This window comes from Asparagus officinalis, chromosome 8 (assembly GCF_001876935.1).
Source record: "Asparagus officinalis chromosome 8, Aspof.V1, whole genome shotgun sequence".
NCBI lineage: Eukaryota > Viridiplantae > Streptophyta > Magnoliopsida > Asparagales > Asparagaceae > Asparagus > Asparagus officinalis.
In genome coordinates this window covers 94,916,385-94,937,745 of record NC_033801.1, presented here as the reverse complement: position 1 = coordinate 94,937,745, position 21,361 = coordinate 94,916,385, and the positions used below count along the sequence as shown (strand labels likewise).

At 35.4% G+C, this 21,361-nt stretch overlaps 3 protein-coding genes across 3 annotated transcripts in view; 2 read left to right on the top strand and 1 right to left on the bottom strand.

Moving 5' to 3' along the window:
* The window catches only part of LOC109851465 (trafficking protein particle complex subunit 3-like), a 28,620-nt gene extending 20,653 nt beyond the window's left edge, over window positions 1-7,967 (bottom strand). The window contains exons 1-3 of the mRNA XM_020421600.1: window positions 7,802-7,967; window positions 7,630-7,727; window positions 4,695-4,794 (exon numbers count right to left, since the gene is read on the bottom strand). Of these exons, the coding sequence (XP_020277189.1) occupies window positions 4,695-4,794; window positions 7,630-7,727; window positions 7,802-7,858 (255 nt within the window). The 5' untranslated portion in view covers window positions 7,859-7,967. The remainder of the gene's footprint in view (window positions 1-4,694; window positions 4,795-7,629; window positions 7,728-7,801) is intronic.
* On the top strand, window positions 8,323-9,141 carry LOC109821551. Its single transcript, XM_020387731.1, has one exon. It carries the CDS (start codon window positions 8,323-8,325, stop codon window positions 9,139-9,141), a length of 819 nt encoding a protein of 272 aa, XP_020243320.1.
* Window positions 9,184-9,591, top strand: LOC109821550. Its single transcript, XM_020387730.1, has one exon. The coding sequence runs from the start codon at window positions 9,184-9,186 to the stop codon at window positions 9,589-9,591; it is 408 nt and encodes a 135-aa protein (XP_020243319.1).

Below are 21,361 nucleotides of genomic sequence, written 5' to 3'. Positions count from 1 at the left end.
GCGTTGTTTTTGTTGTGTACTTCCGTTTGATGCCCTTGCATAAAAGAAAGTGAGTAGCAAAGAGAATATAAAAAAATCTAATCTAGCTTAATAACGTAAGCACTCAATATTAACACCGTAGTCCCCGGCAACGGCGCCAAAAATTTGATAAACAAATCCGCAACTGCACGGACTCGTTGTAGCTATCAAGGTCGATCCCACAGGGACTAAGGGTTAATTACCAAATTTCATATTATTCGACTAGCTAAACCGACGAGTAAAATAGAAGAGATTAAATTTGCGAGATTAAATTTGCGAGATTAAATAAAAGAAATAAAATAAACTAATCAGGTGAAATTCAATATAATGAAGGGCCATGATTGGGTTTTTACCACAACTTCGATGCTTAATAATGAATTATTTCAATTCTCAATATTGGTTTAAACTAGAAATGATGGATTAGCCTAAATTAATCTAAAGCCTCTTTCAATGTCTAAAGATCGTGCCTAATTAATCTCAATTAACCTACTTTCGTAGAATCAATATTAAATTAAACTCATTGAGCTTTATGCTAATCCAAATCAAATCCCAAGGAATCTAATCTACTTTCCTGGTTCGAAATCCCTACTTAATTTCTAGAGGTCCGGTATTAATCTTCACCTTTTAGTCCTTTAATTAATTACCTATGATTGCTAACCCGGTGATCAAGCGAATCAACAAAATTAATTCACAAAAAATTAAGTTTAAAGATTTAAACTTTCACCAAGAACCTATATTAATTCATCATAAATTACCAAAAAGTTAGGTTCTTTCCCAATCCTAGAAAAAGAATCTACTCACACATGATTGGAATAAGAGAATATATCAAATAAATATGCAAATCAATTATAAGAAGAAATTAATTAAAGAGAGGAAAGAATTAACCCGTCTTTCAATTGAAATCTTCAAAATATAGACTTGCAATCCAATCCTGTACAAGAAATTTGTGTCTTCCTTCAATACTTGAACTCTAAAATAGATGCTAATTGATGGCTAAGAGAACAAGAACAAAAGATCCTAAACCCTAAGGTAAAATACATATGTATAGGTCCCTAAAAAAATTAGAAAAAGATAAGGCCCGAACCACGGGTGTGGTGCGTATCACACTAGGGTGTGGTGGAATCTGTCTCGCTCATTTTGTACTTGTTCGTATAATCTTTAGTATTTTGGCTGTAACTTCTTCGTCCGACCTCGGAATGTGGTGATTCAAGTTGTGTTGGAAAACTGTTGAAGAGATCTACAACTTTTATTTTTTGAGCTTTTTCGGATTCGAACTGTATCATGGTCAAAATTTCAGTTCTTCATACTCGTGTATTCATTTCCTTCTCGAGCCATGCATTCCAAATCTCGTTGTTGCTTCAAACTCTTGTTTAACTTCCAACGATCATCGAATCTTTCAATCTTGAGCCAATACTTGCATATAAGAACACAAACCATAGCAGTATCCTCGATCTAAACACGAAATATGCATCAAACACCCCATAATTCATGCCTGAAACACACTAAGATAATGCATATTTTACGTGTTTATCACGTCAAAAGTCGTATATATAGTTGATATGGTATTTCCTAAAGCAATAAAGATTTCTTCAGATAGTTTTATTGGCGTTTTTAAGATTTTATAAAAATCTGTAGATGTGGATCTTGTTTTATGTGCCTAATATCAAGCATTCTTGGTTGAATAGTTTTTCTCATTCTAATTCTAAATGAATTAAATATAATTTGTTGGAGTTATGAATTTAAATATACACGTATTATTTATCGCCATACAATATTCTCATTGTATTCCAAGTACTTCGAATTCTAATAACATTTATATATTTTCTAATTTTATGAACAAAGTACATTTTTTGTTAATATTACAGTCTGAAAGACGAGTATTCTATTTGCTAAATTATATTTAGCTTCTCCAATAAAACTATTAAGAGAATCTATAATTCTTTTATCTCTACAAACCAATAAAATTAGATAATCTATTCCTAATCTGAATAACCCAGTTATTTTTATTTAGATCAAACTTGTATGTAAATATCTTTTATTAGGATAGTATTTCTTTATTTGTTCTATTTTTTTTATCTATCAATTGGATAGTTGTATAATCATCGCCTTCTTCTAATTCTATATTTCCTTGCATTCTTTCAAATATAGAGGTTTTTTTATTTAGAAACTAAGATTTCAATGAAGAGGTTTTATAAACATGTTTTTTATCAGATCTAGGAATAACTTGTTTTAATTTTTCTAAATCTTCATCAAATATAGAAAAACCTTCACCTTCGCTATCTCTTTTAGATTCATTTGAAGGTTCAATCGAATTAATTGTATTGACATAGATATTAAATTTATCGAATTCATTTATTTTTTTTCTTTTCCTTTAGTGAGAGTTTATTGTCTATGAGGTTGCCTCTAAGGACATTTTGGAGTACTTTCTGGCGTAGTGTCTCTTCCAAGGACTCTCTTGTTCCTTTTTTATCATTGGAAGGTCTTCATATTTTTGAATAGTTAACAAAGCTAATATATCTCCTTGTTCGGCCACAATATCGTTTATAGCTACATATTTTTATGCCTAAAGAGATATTAGTTGTGTTTTGTGGTTTTATAAGACAACTTGATATTAACATTTTTTTTTTTGCAATTGTTGGTCTATTATGAATAATACCTTAATATCCCATCAACAGAATGATTTTTATATCTAAAAATGCTTCAATAGTGTTATACCTATTGGTAGTAAAGTTTTTGCTAGCACACAAGGTATATCCTGGGGAATTTAATTCTTCCTTTTTAGGATAAATTGCATATGGGGAGGTAGGTTGTATTTCTATAGAGTATAAAGTACGATTAATTGTAATCATATTAACGTCAAAAGTTTTAAATTTTCTTAAAATCTCTAAAATGTCTTCATCATTTTCAGAGGAGTCGGAGTAAATACTTTCTATTTCATAAACAGGAGAATTTGTTTCACTTGGGATATATATAGTGTTGGGTATAGATTCCATATTCTTCTAGGTCTGTAATAATTATTTCTTGAATATTTGTTAGGCATTAGTTTGCATAATGGCCCTCTTCATGACGTCTAAAACATTTACATCCTTTTTTAAATTTTTTTTCCTTTGAATATACTTTTCATTGACATATTTTCTACCTTTTTTGAATTTCTTTTTGAATTCAGATTTCCACTTTCCTTTTGTATTTTATAGCGTGATTTTCATTTATATTTTTTCGGAGAATAAGTTTCATATTCTAGGTTACAACAAAAATCTTCATTAATGTCTTCATCATAATTCTTACAGCAGTTGTAGGCTAGTTTTGATGACTTAATCTTTTTTATCTATTTTATGGCTTTTGCTTCTAGGCAATATTCTGTAATAATGTCCATACAGGCTTTCTTTAGGAATCCTATATTATGTGTTGAATTAATATTTTGATCTAGATAAATAGATATTCTCATTTTATATATATTCTACAATCTTGTTCAACGGAATTGGGATTTTGGGGGGAAAATGTTTTAACCAAAATAGTTTCTGATCTTTGTCAGTTAACTAAAAAATATAACAAATATATGTTTCTGCAAACTCCTCTAGCTTACATATATCACATAGGTTTATTTTAATTAATAATTTTTTGTAACCTTTTGCTTCTTGAAAATTTTCTCCTATTAAGTCTCCATATTTAAGTGTCATCAACCTTCCAAGCATTAATTCTTTTGTTTCAATTAATATTTTGTAATTCTTAGGTATGCATTTTCTCTATGTTTTTAAGCCACGCAAGAACATGTCCTTCCCACAAACTAGTTGCATATTCTATAAAGTTCTATTTTGTCATTTCTTTGGGTAAAATATGCTTAGCTCCTAATATATGTTGAGTCCACTCAGTCATATATTTTTGAATTTTTCTATGTGGGATTTTATCTATATTAAAATAATTTCCATCATTTTTCTTTTCTTGTTTATCATCTAAACATATGTTTTCTAATTTTTTTGACTAGTATGGTAATTTATCCAATCAGATATTTTACCATACCTTCTCATTTCTGAATCTGCACCCATTGATATTGGCCTTTTATCTCAGTATATTTTTTTAGCAGTAGTAGAAACTTGAACCAGATTGTTCAAGAGTCGAGTTTTCATTATTTGTAAGAATACCAAAAACAACATGTGGGAGAAATCAAATGGAGTAACAAGGCAATTGTGATGGCTGGCCATTGAAGAATAGTCTCGTCAACGTAATGTAAATGATATTGAGTGATTCATCATAGTAAGTATCAAAGTTATTGCACATTCTAATGATGGAAGGAAACTGAGTATGTGATGAAGGGCTCACATATACTAAAACCACAGATCGGTCAAGGATAGCCAGATCACTTCGTTATTAAATATCCTAAAGGTTTGTTAGTGAAAAAAAAGTGTGCCAACAGTCACCATGCTTATCCAGTTGGAAAGCTAGAATAAGTTATTTATATGTGCAATTATATTAGACTAGTATCCTTTACTCACGGTGAAGAGAATATCAAACAAGATATCCATGTACACGCACACAAGACTGCACCCATATCCAACAATATAAGGTCACTCAGACATAAGATGAATACCATATTATAGTGGCTCCTTGGATCCTAGCTACAAAACTCATTATTAAATTTGATAACTTGTATGTATTAATATAACAAATAAAATAAGCACCTTTGCAATCACGTCAGTTGTCTCCTTAAAGTTAACGCATCTGGCAACATTGGATTTGGCTAAAAACTCATCAATTAACTGAATTCCAATACTATAACCCCTGAAAACATGCACGCATAAAAAAGAGTTTCCATGTAAGTTGTTAGGGGCAACAATTTAGTACAACATTAGCCATCACATAACATGAAATGGAAAGACTACAACTTATCCTATTCACCAATTTAAACTGCGCAAAAACAAAATAGATTACATCACATTTGATCTAGAACAAGATTATTCTTTCCATTCCTTCTTCTTCTCAAAAAAAATTAAACACAGGGATGTTGAGTGTAACCCAACTGCTAAATGGAGTAATTTTCAAAGCCTAGTATTATTCCAAATCTGAAAATTCTCAAACTTGTTATGTTTTTCAAGTTCAAATATAGGAAATATCAAGGAACAACAACAACATTGCCTTTATGTCAAATCTTTTAGGCTAGCTACATGTATCTAGTTCTTCCATTCAATTATGTTAAAGGACTAGCTCATTAGTTAAGTTAACCATGCTATTAAACATCCAAGAATATCTGCACTAACCCTTTCACTTCCCAACTCAAACTGAGAAGAGGGGTGCCAAATTTCAATTTCTCTTCCATGTATTCCATACAATCCTCAAATTATAACCCCACTACTTAGAACTATCAAGTATCCCTCCAACTTAAGATATCAAAAGCCTTCATTCAAGGCAAGTTTGTTTGCACAAAAGAAGCTCAGAAGTTCATGAAGGAAAGGAAATAAAGACCATTTCCGCTACTTCTAAGCAAAAAAATGTGTTTGTTTCATCAAAAATATTACTTCTTCTACTTCATGTGTTTGTTTCATCAAAAACATTACTTCCTAAAAAAATTTTGAAAGTGAATAAAATGTGAATGGGGCCCACACGTGAAGGAATCTCGTGAAATTAGGGATCAGTTGTAAGTGTAGTTCCAAATTTGATGGTTTACATCAGTTATTTTTTACACATAAGACCTCCTAGATAATAGCCATTATTTATATGAAGGATTTTCTTTTTACCCTATTCTCTTATCTTGATTTATTTTTGAACCCACAAGCTTGTAAACTCCTTCATACACCAAAAAACATCCAAGCTAACTTTTTAAAAATAAAATCTCATATTAATGAGCTATAAAGTATTACAAACTATTATAATTCAATCTAAAATCCTATAATATTCATTGCTGTTATAGTATTGATTAAAGTGTGATAATAAAGGGAGGTAATCTTGTTACAGTTTATATCATGTATTAGTTACTTCCTAACAAAATCTTCAATTGTTAGCCAAACATAAGAAGTGAATGAGTGAAAGAAGTATTATTTCCATTACTTCGAAAAATGTGTGAAACAAACAAAAAAGTATTATTTTCGCTATTTCCCACTTCATACTTTAAGAAGTTACTTCTTTAATAATAATATACTTCTTACTTTCAGTACTTTTTGTAATCCAAAGGGGCCCTTAGAAAGGTAGAGAAAAACATAAAGCAATAGGATCCAAACTAAACTTACCCAAGTCCCCAACTCATCCAGTGACTAAGCAACCCATAATTCAAAAATGTAAAGAAGAATTACACAATCCACTCTTTCTTCAGCATGTGTTTAGCAATTCAACGAAAATGGCCAGCTTTAATCCTTAAACTAGTTCTAGATAGAACTAATTTAGTTGTGGACTAGCTCCTCCTGTTTCACAACTCACAACTGAACCAGTAATGGCCCAGTTTTTGACAATTAAAAGAACACTCTGCAAATGGACCAGGTTCAGACCTGGACCAATTTTAAAGAGCTGCAAACTGCCCTCGGTCTACATAGTCAAAACTGGTCACACATGTCAAATTAAAAAAAAACGTTCGTTTTTTTGTTGGTTCTAACTTCACAAAATTTTGAACATTTGAAGATATATCCAAGTTATCCAGCACATGCACTAGTTAGATTTTCCATAACTATACAGTCTATACTCACACATGAATTTCCTAATCATCTCTCCCTTCATTTGTGAGCACAGACTCAAAGTTCAATCATCCACGGAAACTATAAGCTCTTCGCAAACTTGTTCTAAAATTGGCAACCACTGACATGACTACTTAACATCCGTAAGATCTTGCAACTTAATTGGTTAACAGTCAGTACCATTTCTATGAGCAATCTCGGGCATCATCCATCCGTAGGTTAACCTAACTTTGGGTCTAAATCAGTAATGCGAAAACAACATGAATGCAAACATTAATAGGAATTTTCTCCTTATGTGGGCTGACTAGACCTTAGTCTACACAACAACCGTGGTTGCAAAATGATACACCAATCATACTAGATCATATTAACCTCAGTCATTCTCCTGGCACCGTTCGCGCTTCAATAGGACTTCACTATTCCTTGTGCTACAACCTTGGTTCTGGCACCACTTTGCTAGGAAGAAATTGGACCCGAGTGGGAGTTAATGAGTCTTACATAGACACCAGGAACCAAATTAACTATTAGGTATTAGTCTGAACTTCTATCTGAGTAGACCGCTCTTTCTTAATTTATCCAATATGGGACTATACTCACACACGAAGTTCCAAACAAGAGCAACCCCATCTTTCCAGTTTGTAGTCAAGGAGATGATGCGGAGATTGCAATGTTTGCCAGTGACTAGACTATTACGAACCAACGCAAGCAGGTGACTTGTAAGAGGGATATTTAGTCTCACATCAACTAAACAGGGAGTCATGGTGAGTTCATAAAAGATTTGGGTTTCCTCTCTCTAATATCTAACTTTAAAGGCGAGTTCTCCTATGTCAAATTCCTCTTCAAATTAACCCAAGCCTTCAACAATTATCACCCTCTAAGCCTAAAGATCTAATCTTTTCAATTTTCATCGTTTAAATTTAAAAAAAAAACAAAGATTTGAGGTTGGGGCATATACATCTGATCGAGCTGCTTGTTGACCTCCTCCACCCCTTCGATATCAGTCAGCAGCTGCCTCACCATCGCTCCGTACGTTAGGGTGAACAGCTCCGCGTTCTGAAAATCAAATCATCAACGACAACAGAAGTTTCTAAAATTAAGAAAAATTAGGGTGTTTTTCAACTGCTTACAACGCGCTCGACGTTGGCGAGAACTGCATCGCCGGATCTGGGAGCGAGAGGAGCCATATGCGTCTTTCTTCAATCGGAGTTGGTTTCAGGTGCTCACCAGAGCAAGTCCAGCGAGCTCTCAAGAGCGAGAGCTATCAAGCATTTTTAGTATAAAAATAATATAAAAATAAGCTTTTGGGAGTCTCTCCTTATTTTATGGAGCTCCAAACTAGCTTCTAGTTTGGAGCTTCAACAATATCAAAAAAACTCTTCTTCTATTTTAATTTTTTTACCTATTAATTTCAATTATATTTAAACCTCTTTTATTAAATTTCTAACCGTTGGAGACGGCCTTCGAGGGAGCGCACACGGTCTTCGAGGTAATCCACGGTCTTCGAGGGAACGCACACAGTCTTCGAGGTAGCTCGCGGTCTTCGAGGTTGGGCATGAAGTTCGAGGTATCGTAAACTTTGACCGTCAACCGACTGATTCCTATAAAATTGGATGCCTTCTCACCTCAACCCATCATCTCCCAGAACAAAATGTCTAGCTCATCTAGCTCTAGCGATGATGAAATGATGAAGACGTTCTTTCTTATGGGAGCTGTTGTCGTCGAGGAAGAAGAACAAGAGAAAGGTTCAACTTCAGTTCAACACAAAAGACGTATCGTGCTCCATCGATACCGACTGGAAGGCCACAATCGGTTGTTCCAAGATTATTTTGCTGACGCACCAACATATCCTCTTCATTATTTTCGTCGAAGATTCAGAATGACACGTTCGTTATTCCTTCGAATCCACGACGCTGTCATCGAACGTGACAAGTACTTCGTTCAAAAGAGGAATGGTGCTGGACAGTTGGGACTATCTAGCCTTCAAAAGATTCCTGCAGCTATGCGGATGCTCGCATATAGATCATCCGCTGATACCGTTGACGACTACGTTCGGATCGGTAAAAGTACGTCGCTTGAGAGCGTGAAGAGGTTCGTTCGATTGATTATCAACATCTTTGGGGAGGAATACCTTCGTTCACCGACTAATGAAGACGTTGCACGCCTGCTCAAGGAAGGTTCACAACAAGGTTTTCCTGGTATGCTTGGGAGTATCGACTGCATGCACTGGACATGGAAGAACTGTCTAACCGCCTCGCAAGGTATGTATATTGAGCATTTTCATGAACCTACAACTATTTTGGAGGCCGTAGCTAGCAAAGATATTTGGATATGGCATGCCTTCTTTGGATTGTCGGGATCTCACAATGACCTTAATGTTCTACATCGTTCACCGGTTTTCGCACAACTTGCGGAGGGAAGAGCTTCATCGTGCAACTATACTGTTAATGGCCACGAGTACAATATGTGATACTATCTCGCCGACGGGATTTACCCAGAGTAGTCCACATTAATGAAGACTATTCCAGCACCTCGAGGAAATAAGCATAAGTATTTTGCTCAACAACAAGAGAGCGCAAGAAAAGATGTTGAGCGAGCTTTTGGCGTGCTGCAAGGTCAATTTGCGATTGTTCGTGGACCAGGACGTTTCTGGCAACCTAGTGTGCTGAAAGACATCATGACAGCTTGCATCATAATGCATAACATGATCGTTGAAGATGAACGAGATTGTCAATTGGACAACAACTTCGACTTTAATGATTTGATACCAGTCGTTGAACCTTCTCATGTGCGGACGGTGACTCTAACTGAGTTCATCCAAAATCATCATCGGATCAGGAACACGCAAACACAAAAATCACTAAAAAATGATTTGATCGAGCATCTGTGGCAGCTCAAGGGATCCATCGCCGAGGATTAAGTTTATTTATGTCTAAAGTAATTTCAGCAAAGAAGTTCGAGTTGTTGTACTACGCCAATTTCCTTTTCAATAAAGTAGTTTTTTTCATTAAATGCCAAAATTTTCAACTTCAAGTAGAATCATAAATCTATTACAAGATACTTAGGAAGAACTAATTAGGATGCGATGCGAGTACAATCATAAATCTAATACAAGATAATATATGATAATTAGGAAGAACCCTTAGACATCCACCTCTCTAATATCTCTGACTGACGCATTTCAAAGTATTGTCGTTGAACTGAATTGAGTGTTGAGAGATCCATCTTTATGATATCGTCATCTTGTTTCTTCTATTTTAGCTCTATTTTTTGATTGGTGGTTTGCTTCATCCACTCGAAAGCCTCTCCCATGATGGACTTAGCGGACTCAGAGTTTTCCACATTTTGTTTCCTCTTGAGCTTTGCCGCTTTCCTCCCTTCAAGCATTGATATTACATCATCCGAGTCAGTGTTTAACTCGATGGGGGTCGCAAGCATGGAATTATTTGGTGAGGAATCAGAGTTTGTGATTCTTCTATTATGATCGAATCTTATTGTAAGTTTCCATTTGTTGGATCCACTTTTGATGATGACGCAAGTCAACCCAGTAATGGTCAAACACGAATGGTTTACCATAAAGAGATTGATATAATTCTTTTACTTCTGTAGTCTACACAAGAGTTAAATTTAGAATAATCAAACATAATTAAACATATATATTCCTCTCTTCAATGCTATGTTGTTTACATAAAAACATATAAGTTAAATATTTACCTGGTCAATAATTCCCGTACCAGATCTTTGTCTTCCTTCAATCTGAGCAACGCACTCGTAGAACTTGTTAACGGACAGTTGAATCGTTGACCAACGATGCATCATTTGGTTTGGTGTGCGGCTCGTTGGATCGATGGAGTATTGGATAAAGTAGTCGTTAGCTCTGTGCCAAAACTTATCTTTGTGTTGCCCCGTACCTTGGATGGCGTCTTAGATCGTGTTCAGCCAAGCAGACACAAGAAGCTTATCCTCGTGGACAGTCCAATTTTTGGACCGCGTGTAAGCCTTCTTCTTCTTTGTGGTCGGTGTATCTTGGGATGACACTTGTCGTGTTGCCGATTGCGAAAACTCGATGGGGTTACCTTCTTCTACGACTTCTGTATAGAACGGCGGGTATAAGGTCGATCTTTCACCGGTAAGGAGTTGCGAATAATAGTTTTGCGAGGGATCCATGAGATTTGTAATTTGATAGGGAAATATAGAATTTTTTTATGAGAGAGTTGTGTGGAATGATTTGTGTATTAAAGATTGAGAATTTATAGATGATTTTTTACTGTTCATGCCAGTTTTTTAATCCCAACGGCTACATTTTTCAACTCAACGGCAGTTTATTTACCCAACTGCTAAATTTTTTAATCCTAATGATTCCTCCCTTCGGGTTATCTATGAGATTTCATTATTACACCCAATTATTTTGTACTTTGTATCCCTTAAACAAAGCAACACACCCAATTAATAAAAAAACCAAATCACTATCCTCTTCCGCAACCCCATCCTCATCCTCAAGCTCTGGCTCCCCAACCCCATCCTCATCCTCAAGCTCTGGTTCCCCAACATCCTCAAGCTCTGGCTCCCCAACCCATTCTCATCCTCAAGCTCTGGCTCCCCAACCCCAAACCCTCTCCCGCAACCTCCGCTGCCGCCGATTGGTGGTTCCGTCAAGTCCTCTCCCGCAACCTCTCCTGCAACCTCCACCGGCATTGGAGGCCTCTTCGCCACTAGAATCAACCCTGCGGTCCACAAATTGGTAAAGGGCTTTTTGTAGGGGGGTTTTTGCAAATTTTTTGGTAGTTGGGAGCTCCCAAGCGCTCCACAAATTTGTGGAGCGCTTCAGATGGCTGCAAGATCCACGTCAGCCTTGAGAGCGTCACTGGGAGCATTTAGGAGGTTGCTGGAGGGTTCTCAGCAGGCTTCCACTGCCACGTCAGTCTTGAGAGCTCTCTTATGAGCTTGCTGCCCTTGCTCTCAGCGATGAATGAATGAAGGATTCAAACGGGTCGGGTCGTATTCGGATCTTCTTACGGATCCGAATCCTAAGAGATAATTTGTGAGAATCTTAATGGGCAAAAACTATCTATGTTTTGTAGAAACTATTTCTAAAAGTAGGAGAACATCTGATTATTTTATCTAGTTCTTGTGCACGTGCAATATACGTTGTTAAATAGCAAAAAAATATTTTCTTACTATAAAATAAGTCAGATTCATTTTGAGTTAAAATCTAGGAAAATTTGCTTCTAGCCCTCAATTTCCTTACAAGTATTCCCCCCCCCCCCAAGGCTTTTTCAACACTCCCAAACCCCCCAAAAGCAAATCCACAATTCTCTGAGCCCCCAAAACAAAAAAACCCAAGAGTTTAAAATATGTGAAGACTATAATATCATCTCTCTCTCTCTCGCTATGATGATTTGAAATGGGGTTTGGGGGGGGGGATTTCTAGTTCCCTCCAAAATTTTCCAATGGTGTCGACATCGGTGATGAAACTTTCTGACATTCGTTCACGAGGCAAAGAAAACTACGATCTTGAAGACGGTGATGACGAGTTGCGATGGATCCAGCGTCGTCGTTCCGAAGAAAAAAGCGGGAACTCCGATGCCTCCCGCTGTAATTTTTTCCTTTTCTAACTTGAATCTGAGTGATGTATATATTTTTTGTTATTTTATATATTTTTGTAATTTTTTTTAAATCGATGACTTGAGATTAAATTAGAGTCTGTAAATTTATATATTGTTGTTATTTCACTGTAATGAGCTTGTTATTAAAGTTATGAGTTGGTTGTGAAGAGATGTTACATGTTGATTTTAAAGGTTATGAGTTGGTTGTGAAGTTAAGCATTGGTTGTCAATGTTACGAGTTGATTGTAAAGGTTACGAGTTGGTTGTTAAGGTTACGAGTCGGTTGTGAAGGTTACAAGTTGGTTATGAAGGTTACGAGTCGGTTGTGAAGGTTATGAGTTGGTTATGAAGGTTACGAGTCAGTTGTGAAGGTTACGCGTTAGTTGTGAAGGTTATGAGTTTGTTGTGAAGGTTACGAGTTATTTGTGAAGGTTACGAGTTGGTTGTGAACTTGGTAAGGAGTTGGTTATGAAGGTTAGTTAAGAACAATCACAATCAACTCATTGCCTAGATTCACAACAAACTCATAACCTTCACAAAAAACTCATAACATTCACAACAAACTCGTAACCTTCATAACCATCGTGTAACCTTCACAACCGACTCGTAACCTTCACAACCAACTCATAAACCTTGATAACCAACTCGTAACATTCACAACCAATGCCTAACCTTGACAACCAACTTGTAACCTTCACAACTCACTCGTAACCTTCATAAGCAACTCGTAACCTTCATAATCAACTCGTAACCTTGACAACCAACTCGTAACATTCACAACCAACTCATAACCTTCAAAACCAACACGTAACTTTCCTTCAAAACCAACTTATAACCATAATAGCAAACTCATTACAGTAAAATAACAACAATATATAAATTTACAAACTCTACTTTAATTTTAAGTCATTGATTTCAAAAAAAAAAAATTACAACGTTTGAAATCTAGCCTAGTAGAGAAAATTGCATGTTACTGCCTCTATAAACATGAGAGAGTTCTTGATTGCAAATCAATTTAGGGGTTTTGGAATATATTAGACTCCCCTATGCTAGAACCCAACAGTATACCCTCTATCTTTTTTTTTGTAGGATGGAGAGTTGGAGAATGAGCCACCAACCACCTTTAATTCCCTAAAGAAGGATTGATTACAGAGTCATTTGCTACATCCCAACCCTAGGATGCAGCCAACCATAGTTACAAAAAAATGTAAACATAACTTTCCTGTCACACGACCATCACATTATATGTACAAGCTAGTTAAGCAAGCAGCTCAAAAAACACACGAAAAAAAACAACTCGTAACCTTCACAACCAATTCCTTACCGAGGTTCACAACCAACTCATAACCTTCACAACCAATGCATAACCTTCACAACCGACTTGTAACATTCACAACCAACTTGTAACCTTCTTTCACAACCAACTCATAACCTTAACAACAAACTCATTACAGTGAAATAACAATAATATATAAATTTACAAACTCTACTTTAATCTCAAGTCATCGATTTTAAAAAATTTACAACAATATGTAAAATAAAAAAATATAGCACTCATATTCAAGTACAAGTTAAAAAAAGGAAAAAATTACATCGAGACTCGCCGGAGTTCCCACCTTTTTCTTCGGAATAGTAACGCTGAATCCATCGCAACTCGTCATCACTGTCTTCAAGATCGCAGTTTTATTCACCTCGTGAACTAATGTCGAGAAAGTTTCATCGCTGATGCCGACGCCGTTAGAAAAATTTGGAGGGAACTATAAAATTTCCCCCAAAACCCATTTCAAATCATCACAGGGACATCATGAGAGAGAGAGAGAGAGAGAGAGAGAGAGAGAGCATTATGGTCTTCACATATTTTAAACTCCTGGGTTTTGTGTTTTGGGGGCTCAGAGAATTGTGGATTTGCTTTTGGAGGTTTTGGGAGTGTTGAAAAAGTATTGGGGGAATAGTTATTGTTATTTTGGGGGCTAGAAGCAATTTTCCCTAAAATCTATAAACATGGTTTATTACATTTGCCATACATTTTATTAAAACCTTTTTTTTAAATTATGAAATAGATTTGTGTGTAAAACTAGGATCAATATACTTTTATATACTTGCATACACGATATCATTTTTTTAAAATTTGCATATATTAAACTTCATGTAACATATTTGTTTATCGGATCAAATCATCGATCTCTAATTTGTTTATCTTAGTCGTTAAATGTAGTGTTAAATTTAAAAAAATATAATAATATATTACTGATATGTTAATAAAAATATAGCCAAATACTTAATATTAAGATGGTTTGTATGAGCTCAACACAGAGCACATACATTTAACAAGACTGCAAGACATCTTATTATTAATAGATTTAAAATAAAAATAAAAAATAAAGATTAATGTTGACTCTAATATAATTTTATATGACAAAATCATTCACATAAGCATATTAAAAATTTTGCATGAAAATCCCTTAAAAAAATTCCTAATTTTACTCAAAATGTTAAGTTTTACTATAAAATATTCAAAATATATCATCCTTAATTCCTTCTTTTTTCATATTTAATTGAGTCGAGATCAATCCTTCTCCACCTTTTATTTTTTTTCCCCTGGGCAAATCTACAATAGTATCTTCATCGTCTACATCAATTATGATATCAGGTTGGTATATAATAAAGAGCAAAAAACAAGATAATAGTCCAGAAATATATAGGATATACTTGTATCAATCAAATTATATTATTATTCACAATTGATATGCTTCAGAGACAAAATGTGTTGACAATATTAAACTATAAAATAAACTGTATGGACCCTCTAATATAACTTTTTTTATGCAAGCAACCCTCAAGATTAATTTTAAAAACCTCTTGGGACCATGAATAAACAACTAATAAGTTTGCAGTGGAAGGTAGGGAACGTAGTACATTCTTAAAAATTACTAATCTTTAATTAATTTATTTATAATGACAAGATCTCATTGCCTAGTATATTAATTTTTTATTGGGCGTTCAAGGTAGGCAGAGGACTCAGGTGAGTCCTCATCGTAATAAATGTTATACAATTTTAGTACAAAGGGAAAAAAGGAGGGTTGATCAATGGCATAGTTTGTGAGGGGGAAACTCCAACAGCTTAATTTGGGTATGTAGATATATTATAGATGGAAATGAATAAGGGTGGTTTAAAAAATAGTGGGTGTGTGGGGGTAATTAATATGGTCCTTGCTTGTGTGGTTTTCTTTATTCATTTTCAAGATATTTGTGGTCCTGTGGATATATATAGATATAACATTGCTACTTTCTTTTGTTTTTTGTGGAAGAGTTTTAAAAAAATTTAACTTATCTAATCCAGTGAAAGTAGGATCATATAATTTAAGCTCATACATGAAATTTATTTTAACCAACACTCATATATAAGTATTACAATTGGCATTGAGATCTAAGATACGTGTGAGATTCTCGTTGACTTTTATTCAAACGGTATCTATTTAAATACTAATAGTATAGTTAGACTTTGTGATCTGAAAATAAGATCAAATATACAATATAATTAATTTGTTTAAAATAATTTAATCTAATCTAATAAGAATAAAATAGATAAAAGTGATGTGAAAATTGTTGTAATTTCATAATTCATAATTTTAAACAGTCTAATCTAATAATCTAATCTAATAAGAAGAAAATAACATGTATTTACCAAAGGAGATGAAAGTCTTGTGAAATTTATTATAATTTCTAATCTAAAAAAAAGATCAAACATATAATATAATTATTTGCTTAAAAATAATCTAATCTAATCTAATAAGAAGAAAATAGATGAAAGTGTTGTATGAAAATTATTGTTATTTCTTAATATAAAAAAATATTAAATATATAATATAATTAATTGCTTTAACATAATATAATCTAATCTAATAAGAAGAAAATAACAAAGACACATACCTATAGAAGGAGATATACTGCTCATTGAAGAAGTAGGTGAAATCCTCCCAGGTGAGTGCATCCTCTGATCTGAAGTGAAATGTAGTCGATACCATCACCCCTCATCTCCTTTGAGACTGTAAGATACCAGCCTCTGTTTCTGAACTGATGTCACATTAAGTATATCGAGAATATTGCCTACATCCTCCTTCCACTTATGTGCTGCAAGAGAATCTGATGATCCCTGAAACTCTGCTGCCCTCATCTTCTGGTATCTCTCCACTAGGCGGTGCCAAGACTCCTGCTCTGCTACTCTATCCGCAACTGCCTGCGGGGTAGGTGCGGGTGTGTCCTCCAGAAAATCCTCTGCAACGGGAATAGCTGTTACTATTGGTGGTGGAACTACTGGTGGTGCAATGTGATTCGTCACAAGCTCCTCAAGTGCTGCCATCCCAGCGGCTATGGGAGCCATCAAGTCTATCAAGTACTGGGGAGCCTGCTACGGCTCAGGTGGAGTCTATTGTGGTGCTGGTGGAGCCTGCTACGGCTCTGTCTGACCAGCTCTCCGAGTGCGAGGTCTACCATGTCTGGCTATTTGAGCATATAGAAAATGGTTTATATGTCCTCGGACAAAACCTAAATAGAATAATAAATTTATATCATGTATCATTCACGTAAATACTTTTAATATCACAACAAAAATATTCAAAATTTTGAATACGCGTATATAACGTCCTCACTCATTCTAGAAATTTTTAGCGAACTCTATACACGAATCTTAAGAAACTCTACTCTAACTCCACGATTCGACACAGGATGATCCTAAGGATACTGGAACTAGAGCTCTTATGCCAACTGTGATGCCCCTAGTTTCAACAAGGCTGCAGTCCGAGGTGAAACAAGGAATGTCAAACCTGCCATGCACTACACCGTACAATAACATGTTTTACCATCACAATAAATATCTATCTAGTGGAATCAACAATAGGTGTAGGTACAAAACAGGCAAAAGAGAATATACAGAAGAAATATTAAATAATAGATACTCTGAAGGAAATAACCACCACTGATATGAAAAAATAAATCTTTGAAAAAGGAACAACCTCTGAGCTGAATACAAATGTCTCGACATAGAATATCAAATGAAATAACATTTAGGCACCTCACCTTTACAAAGCTAGAAATAACATCTCAGTGTTCATAAACAAAATCATCGTGGAGTCCTAACAATAAACTACTAATAATATCTATAAATAGCTGTTAGAACAACTCCATCAAGCTACGGCTCTCCGTGCACCTGGCTCGTTACCTGAAAGTAGGGAAACAACGAGCATCAAGCGCTAGCGAGTAACATCTCAACCAACCCCAGGGGAAGGGCTAGAAGGATATGAAAATAGCTGATAATACATGTAGATAGTCAACCATCAACTCTGAAATAAAATGGAATTTTGATATTTAGGAATTTACAACATGTGCATGGGTAACTCCAATCCCATAAGCTCATATTGTAAATAGCCAAATGTCAAATCCAAACTACAACGTGGAGTAATAACTCCACCTCCAACCATACCATCAATGATCTATCATATGTCAAAATATGCCAACCTGAAATACCTAAAGTCTAACATGAGGACCGTAGTAAATTATAATCCAACACAAGGACTTCAGTAGCTTATAGTCCAACACGAGGACTTTCATAGTTTATAGTCCGACACAAGGACTTCAGTAGCTTATAGTCCAACACGAGGACTTTAATAGTTTATAGTCTGACACAAGGACTTCAATAGTTTATAGTCCAACACAAGGACTTTAACATGTGAATGATGTCAAAACCAACATAAATACTGATCACCCTCATACCCCAGTGAATAAATCTAAGACCCACTGTAGTCAACTCATGTACACAAATCTCAGTGTATAACAAATCCATATAACCTAGGTGTCTCGCCGGCCACACAATCCGCACGCGAACGACGTACACATGCACAGACAGGTCTAACGGTCGACTGCCAAATATCTACGGTCGACCGCGCAGTGAGCAGAAAGTTTCTGCTCATCTGCGCGCCCAGCGGTCGACCGCCGCATATATGCGGTCGACCGCGCAAGAGACAGAAGCTTCCTACTTCTGCAGCACGCTCGGCGGTCAATCGTCATGGTCGACCGCGTAGGTACAGAAAACCTTCTGCATGTTATCTGCTCCGAGGGTTTGATTCAAAAGTTTATAAACGGCGATTTTAAGTACCATCAAAACTATATACATGATTTAGCATTACTAGAATATGCAAAAACACAATCTAATCACCATAGACAACAAAGAAAACTTTATAAACACATGTATACATGTCGACACTTTCGAAAATAATTATTTTTCTTTCAAAACTCTTGTTAGAAATATTTTTAGATCTAGCTCTGCATTAAGGAATTCGTGGGTGGTCTTATTAACTAAAAATTTATTCTCTTTACAATATACAACATATAGATCTATTTTTATACATAAACTAGCATGTTAGGCTCACAAATCACAAGAAAACATTGTTAAAAATGTTTAGAAAACTAGGTATAGGATTGGGCGAGATGAAACTCGCCTGAGGGGTGAAGAACTAAAGTAAAGAACGTCGTAAGAAGGTTCTCCTCCACTGAACGTCGATGGATCTCGCTTAAACTCCCAAAACCCACCAAAAATTACCCAAAAGAAGAGCTAGGGTTTGCAAGAGGAGGGGAGGAGGCTGCTAGGGTTTACTGTGATGAAGAGGAGGCTCTCACGAATATTTTAATATATATGGGCCCATAAACCTGTGACGTCCCAGGTTTCGCGTGAGGCAATAGTCCAAGGCGAAACCCAGAATGTCAAACCTACCAAGCACCAAACACCATGCTACGACATGTTTCACCATCACAATTACTATCTCTCTAGTGGAAACAACAAATAAGTGAAGATACAGACAGTCAAATAAAAGAAATAGAGTAAAACTAGATATACACAGAGGAAGCATGAGAATAATCATCAGTGAGCCCAAATAAAATAGAGTAGAAATCTCTGAGTCTGAAATAAACCTCAAATATAAAGAGTCAAATAAAGTATCACTATGGCTCTCAGCCTCTACAAAATGAATTATAAGTCTAGAGCTTGAACATAATCAACTAACTGTGGAGTTCTGACTAACTACTACATAATAAATAGCTAGGTGAGATCTATGCAGAAATCTCATCAACCTACAACTCTTCGTACGCTGGACTCGCTGCCTGAAAGGGGAGAAAACAACGAGCGTCAAAGCGCTATAGCGAGAACATCTCCACCTTTCCCCAGGGGAAAGGGTAGGAGTGTATAGAAAATAGAGTTAGTACATATACATATGAAATCATTCATAAAATTCTAACTGGAGACTAGTATTTAGGAATCCACAACACGAGAGTTAGTACGCCGAGAGAAATAATCCAAACAAGGAAACCCTCATGTATATATCATGTCTTAAATTGTGACTCCCTAAATACTAACTCCAAACCCTATGAATAAAAGTAATAAACCAAAAGGAAAACACTCCAAACCTCAAACATGTAGAACAAATATCTCATCCTGATCTACACTCGGGTAGATGGATCTAACATAAAAGGAACTCATCCAAACAAAAGCCAATCAGAAACCATGTTGTGTAAGTCACGGTCTCAGAGAAAGCACCCTACTCGCGGGTATTCAAAAAAAATGGAAACCAATTTATAATTTATATTACTTACAAATGTGCATCTCTTATACATTAGCGATACTCTTGTAATATTCTTACTCAATCGCTCTGTAGTAATAGGTTTTATCTCCCTATTCCGGAAACATAATATGACGATACTTTTGTAATACTCTTACTCAATCGCCCTGCGGAAATATGTTTCATCTCCCTATTCCGAAAACATAATATGACGATACTTTTGTAATACTCTTACTCAATCACCCTGAGGAAATATGTTTTATCTCCTTATTTTGGAAACATAATATTTGTGTATTTTTCTTATTTATCATGTTAACACATCATATTTTAAACATACGTGTACATATCCTGGTGTACTGTCCATATCTGGTGTTTACTGACATTTCAGATGTTAAACAACACATAAACATTTTATTATAACAGTACAAGGTCGAGAGACTAACTCGAAAACTCAACAGTCGAACAAAACATGCACAGGGCCACAAACTGTGTGGCGGTCGACTGCACAAGAACGGTGGTCGACCGCGACGGGTTCCAGAGCCTACTCAGGCCTCTGTCCTACACGCGGTCGACCGCCGCTATGGCGTAGTCGACCGTTGGCTGATATTCCAGATTCTTAATCTGGTTGTGTGTGTCGTGTTCACGTCATGTTTCGGTGATTCAAACATGATTAAAACAACATAAAACTTGCATGAGAGCATTCTACAGTAGATAAAAACTTCTGGAAGCAAACTCAACATATATAGCATGATTATATGTATAAAATTTATATTCAAAACCCTAAGTCATGCATAAAAACTCGAAACGAAGAACAAATCATCTTTCTTCAGATTAAACCACGTTTTAAATCATTTTCAGATCTTACATACTTATCATCTTTCTTCAGATTAAACCACGTTTTAAATCATTTTCAGATCTTACATACTTCTGTAAATTTGTTATCAAACTTTTTAACATGGAAAGACCTAGTCTTTATACATATAATACAAACGAATTAACTTTTATTCATAAACTAGTCAATTTGGCTCTATGAAACATGTTAAAAATTCTTCAAAAAATATTTTTAAAACTAGGAGGGGGATTAGCAGAGATGAACTCGCCTAAAACTTGTAGAAAATTATTTTAGGATGCCAAGCCAAAGCAAATCTCCAATCCAAAAGCCAAAATCACCCAAAAAAATCCACTTGAAAGCCTCCAATATTCTCCAAGAATCAAATTAGGGTTTGTGGGGGTTTGGTGTGATAGACCCTAGAGGGGGGTGATTAGGGTCTTACGCCAATCTAATCCGATTTTATGCCAATTAAAACTAAGTAACAAGTTATCCTAGCAAGTATAAAATATAACAAGATATGTGAGCTAGGATAAGTGATATACACAAGGGTAAACAAAAATAAACAAGATAGTGGTTGATATAAATAATGAGCAATGGACAACGGCGACAAGAAATATAAACATAAGAGTAAGTGCGCCAAAACAA

Excerpts from the sequence above, each read along its gene's own strand:
- LOC109821551 (XM_020387731.1), top strand. The coding sequence starts at position 8,323 with ATGTCTAGCTCATCTAGCTCTAGCGATGATGAAATGATGAAGACGTTC.
- LOC109821550 (XM_020387730.1), top strand. The coding sequence starts at position 9,184 with ATGAAGACTATTCCAGCACCTCGAGGAAATAAGCATAAGTATTTTGCT.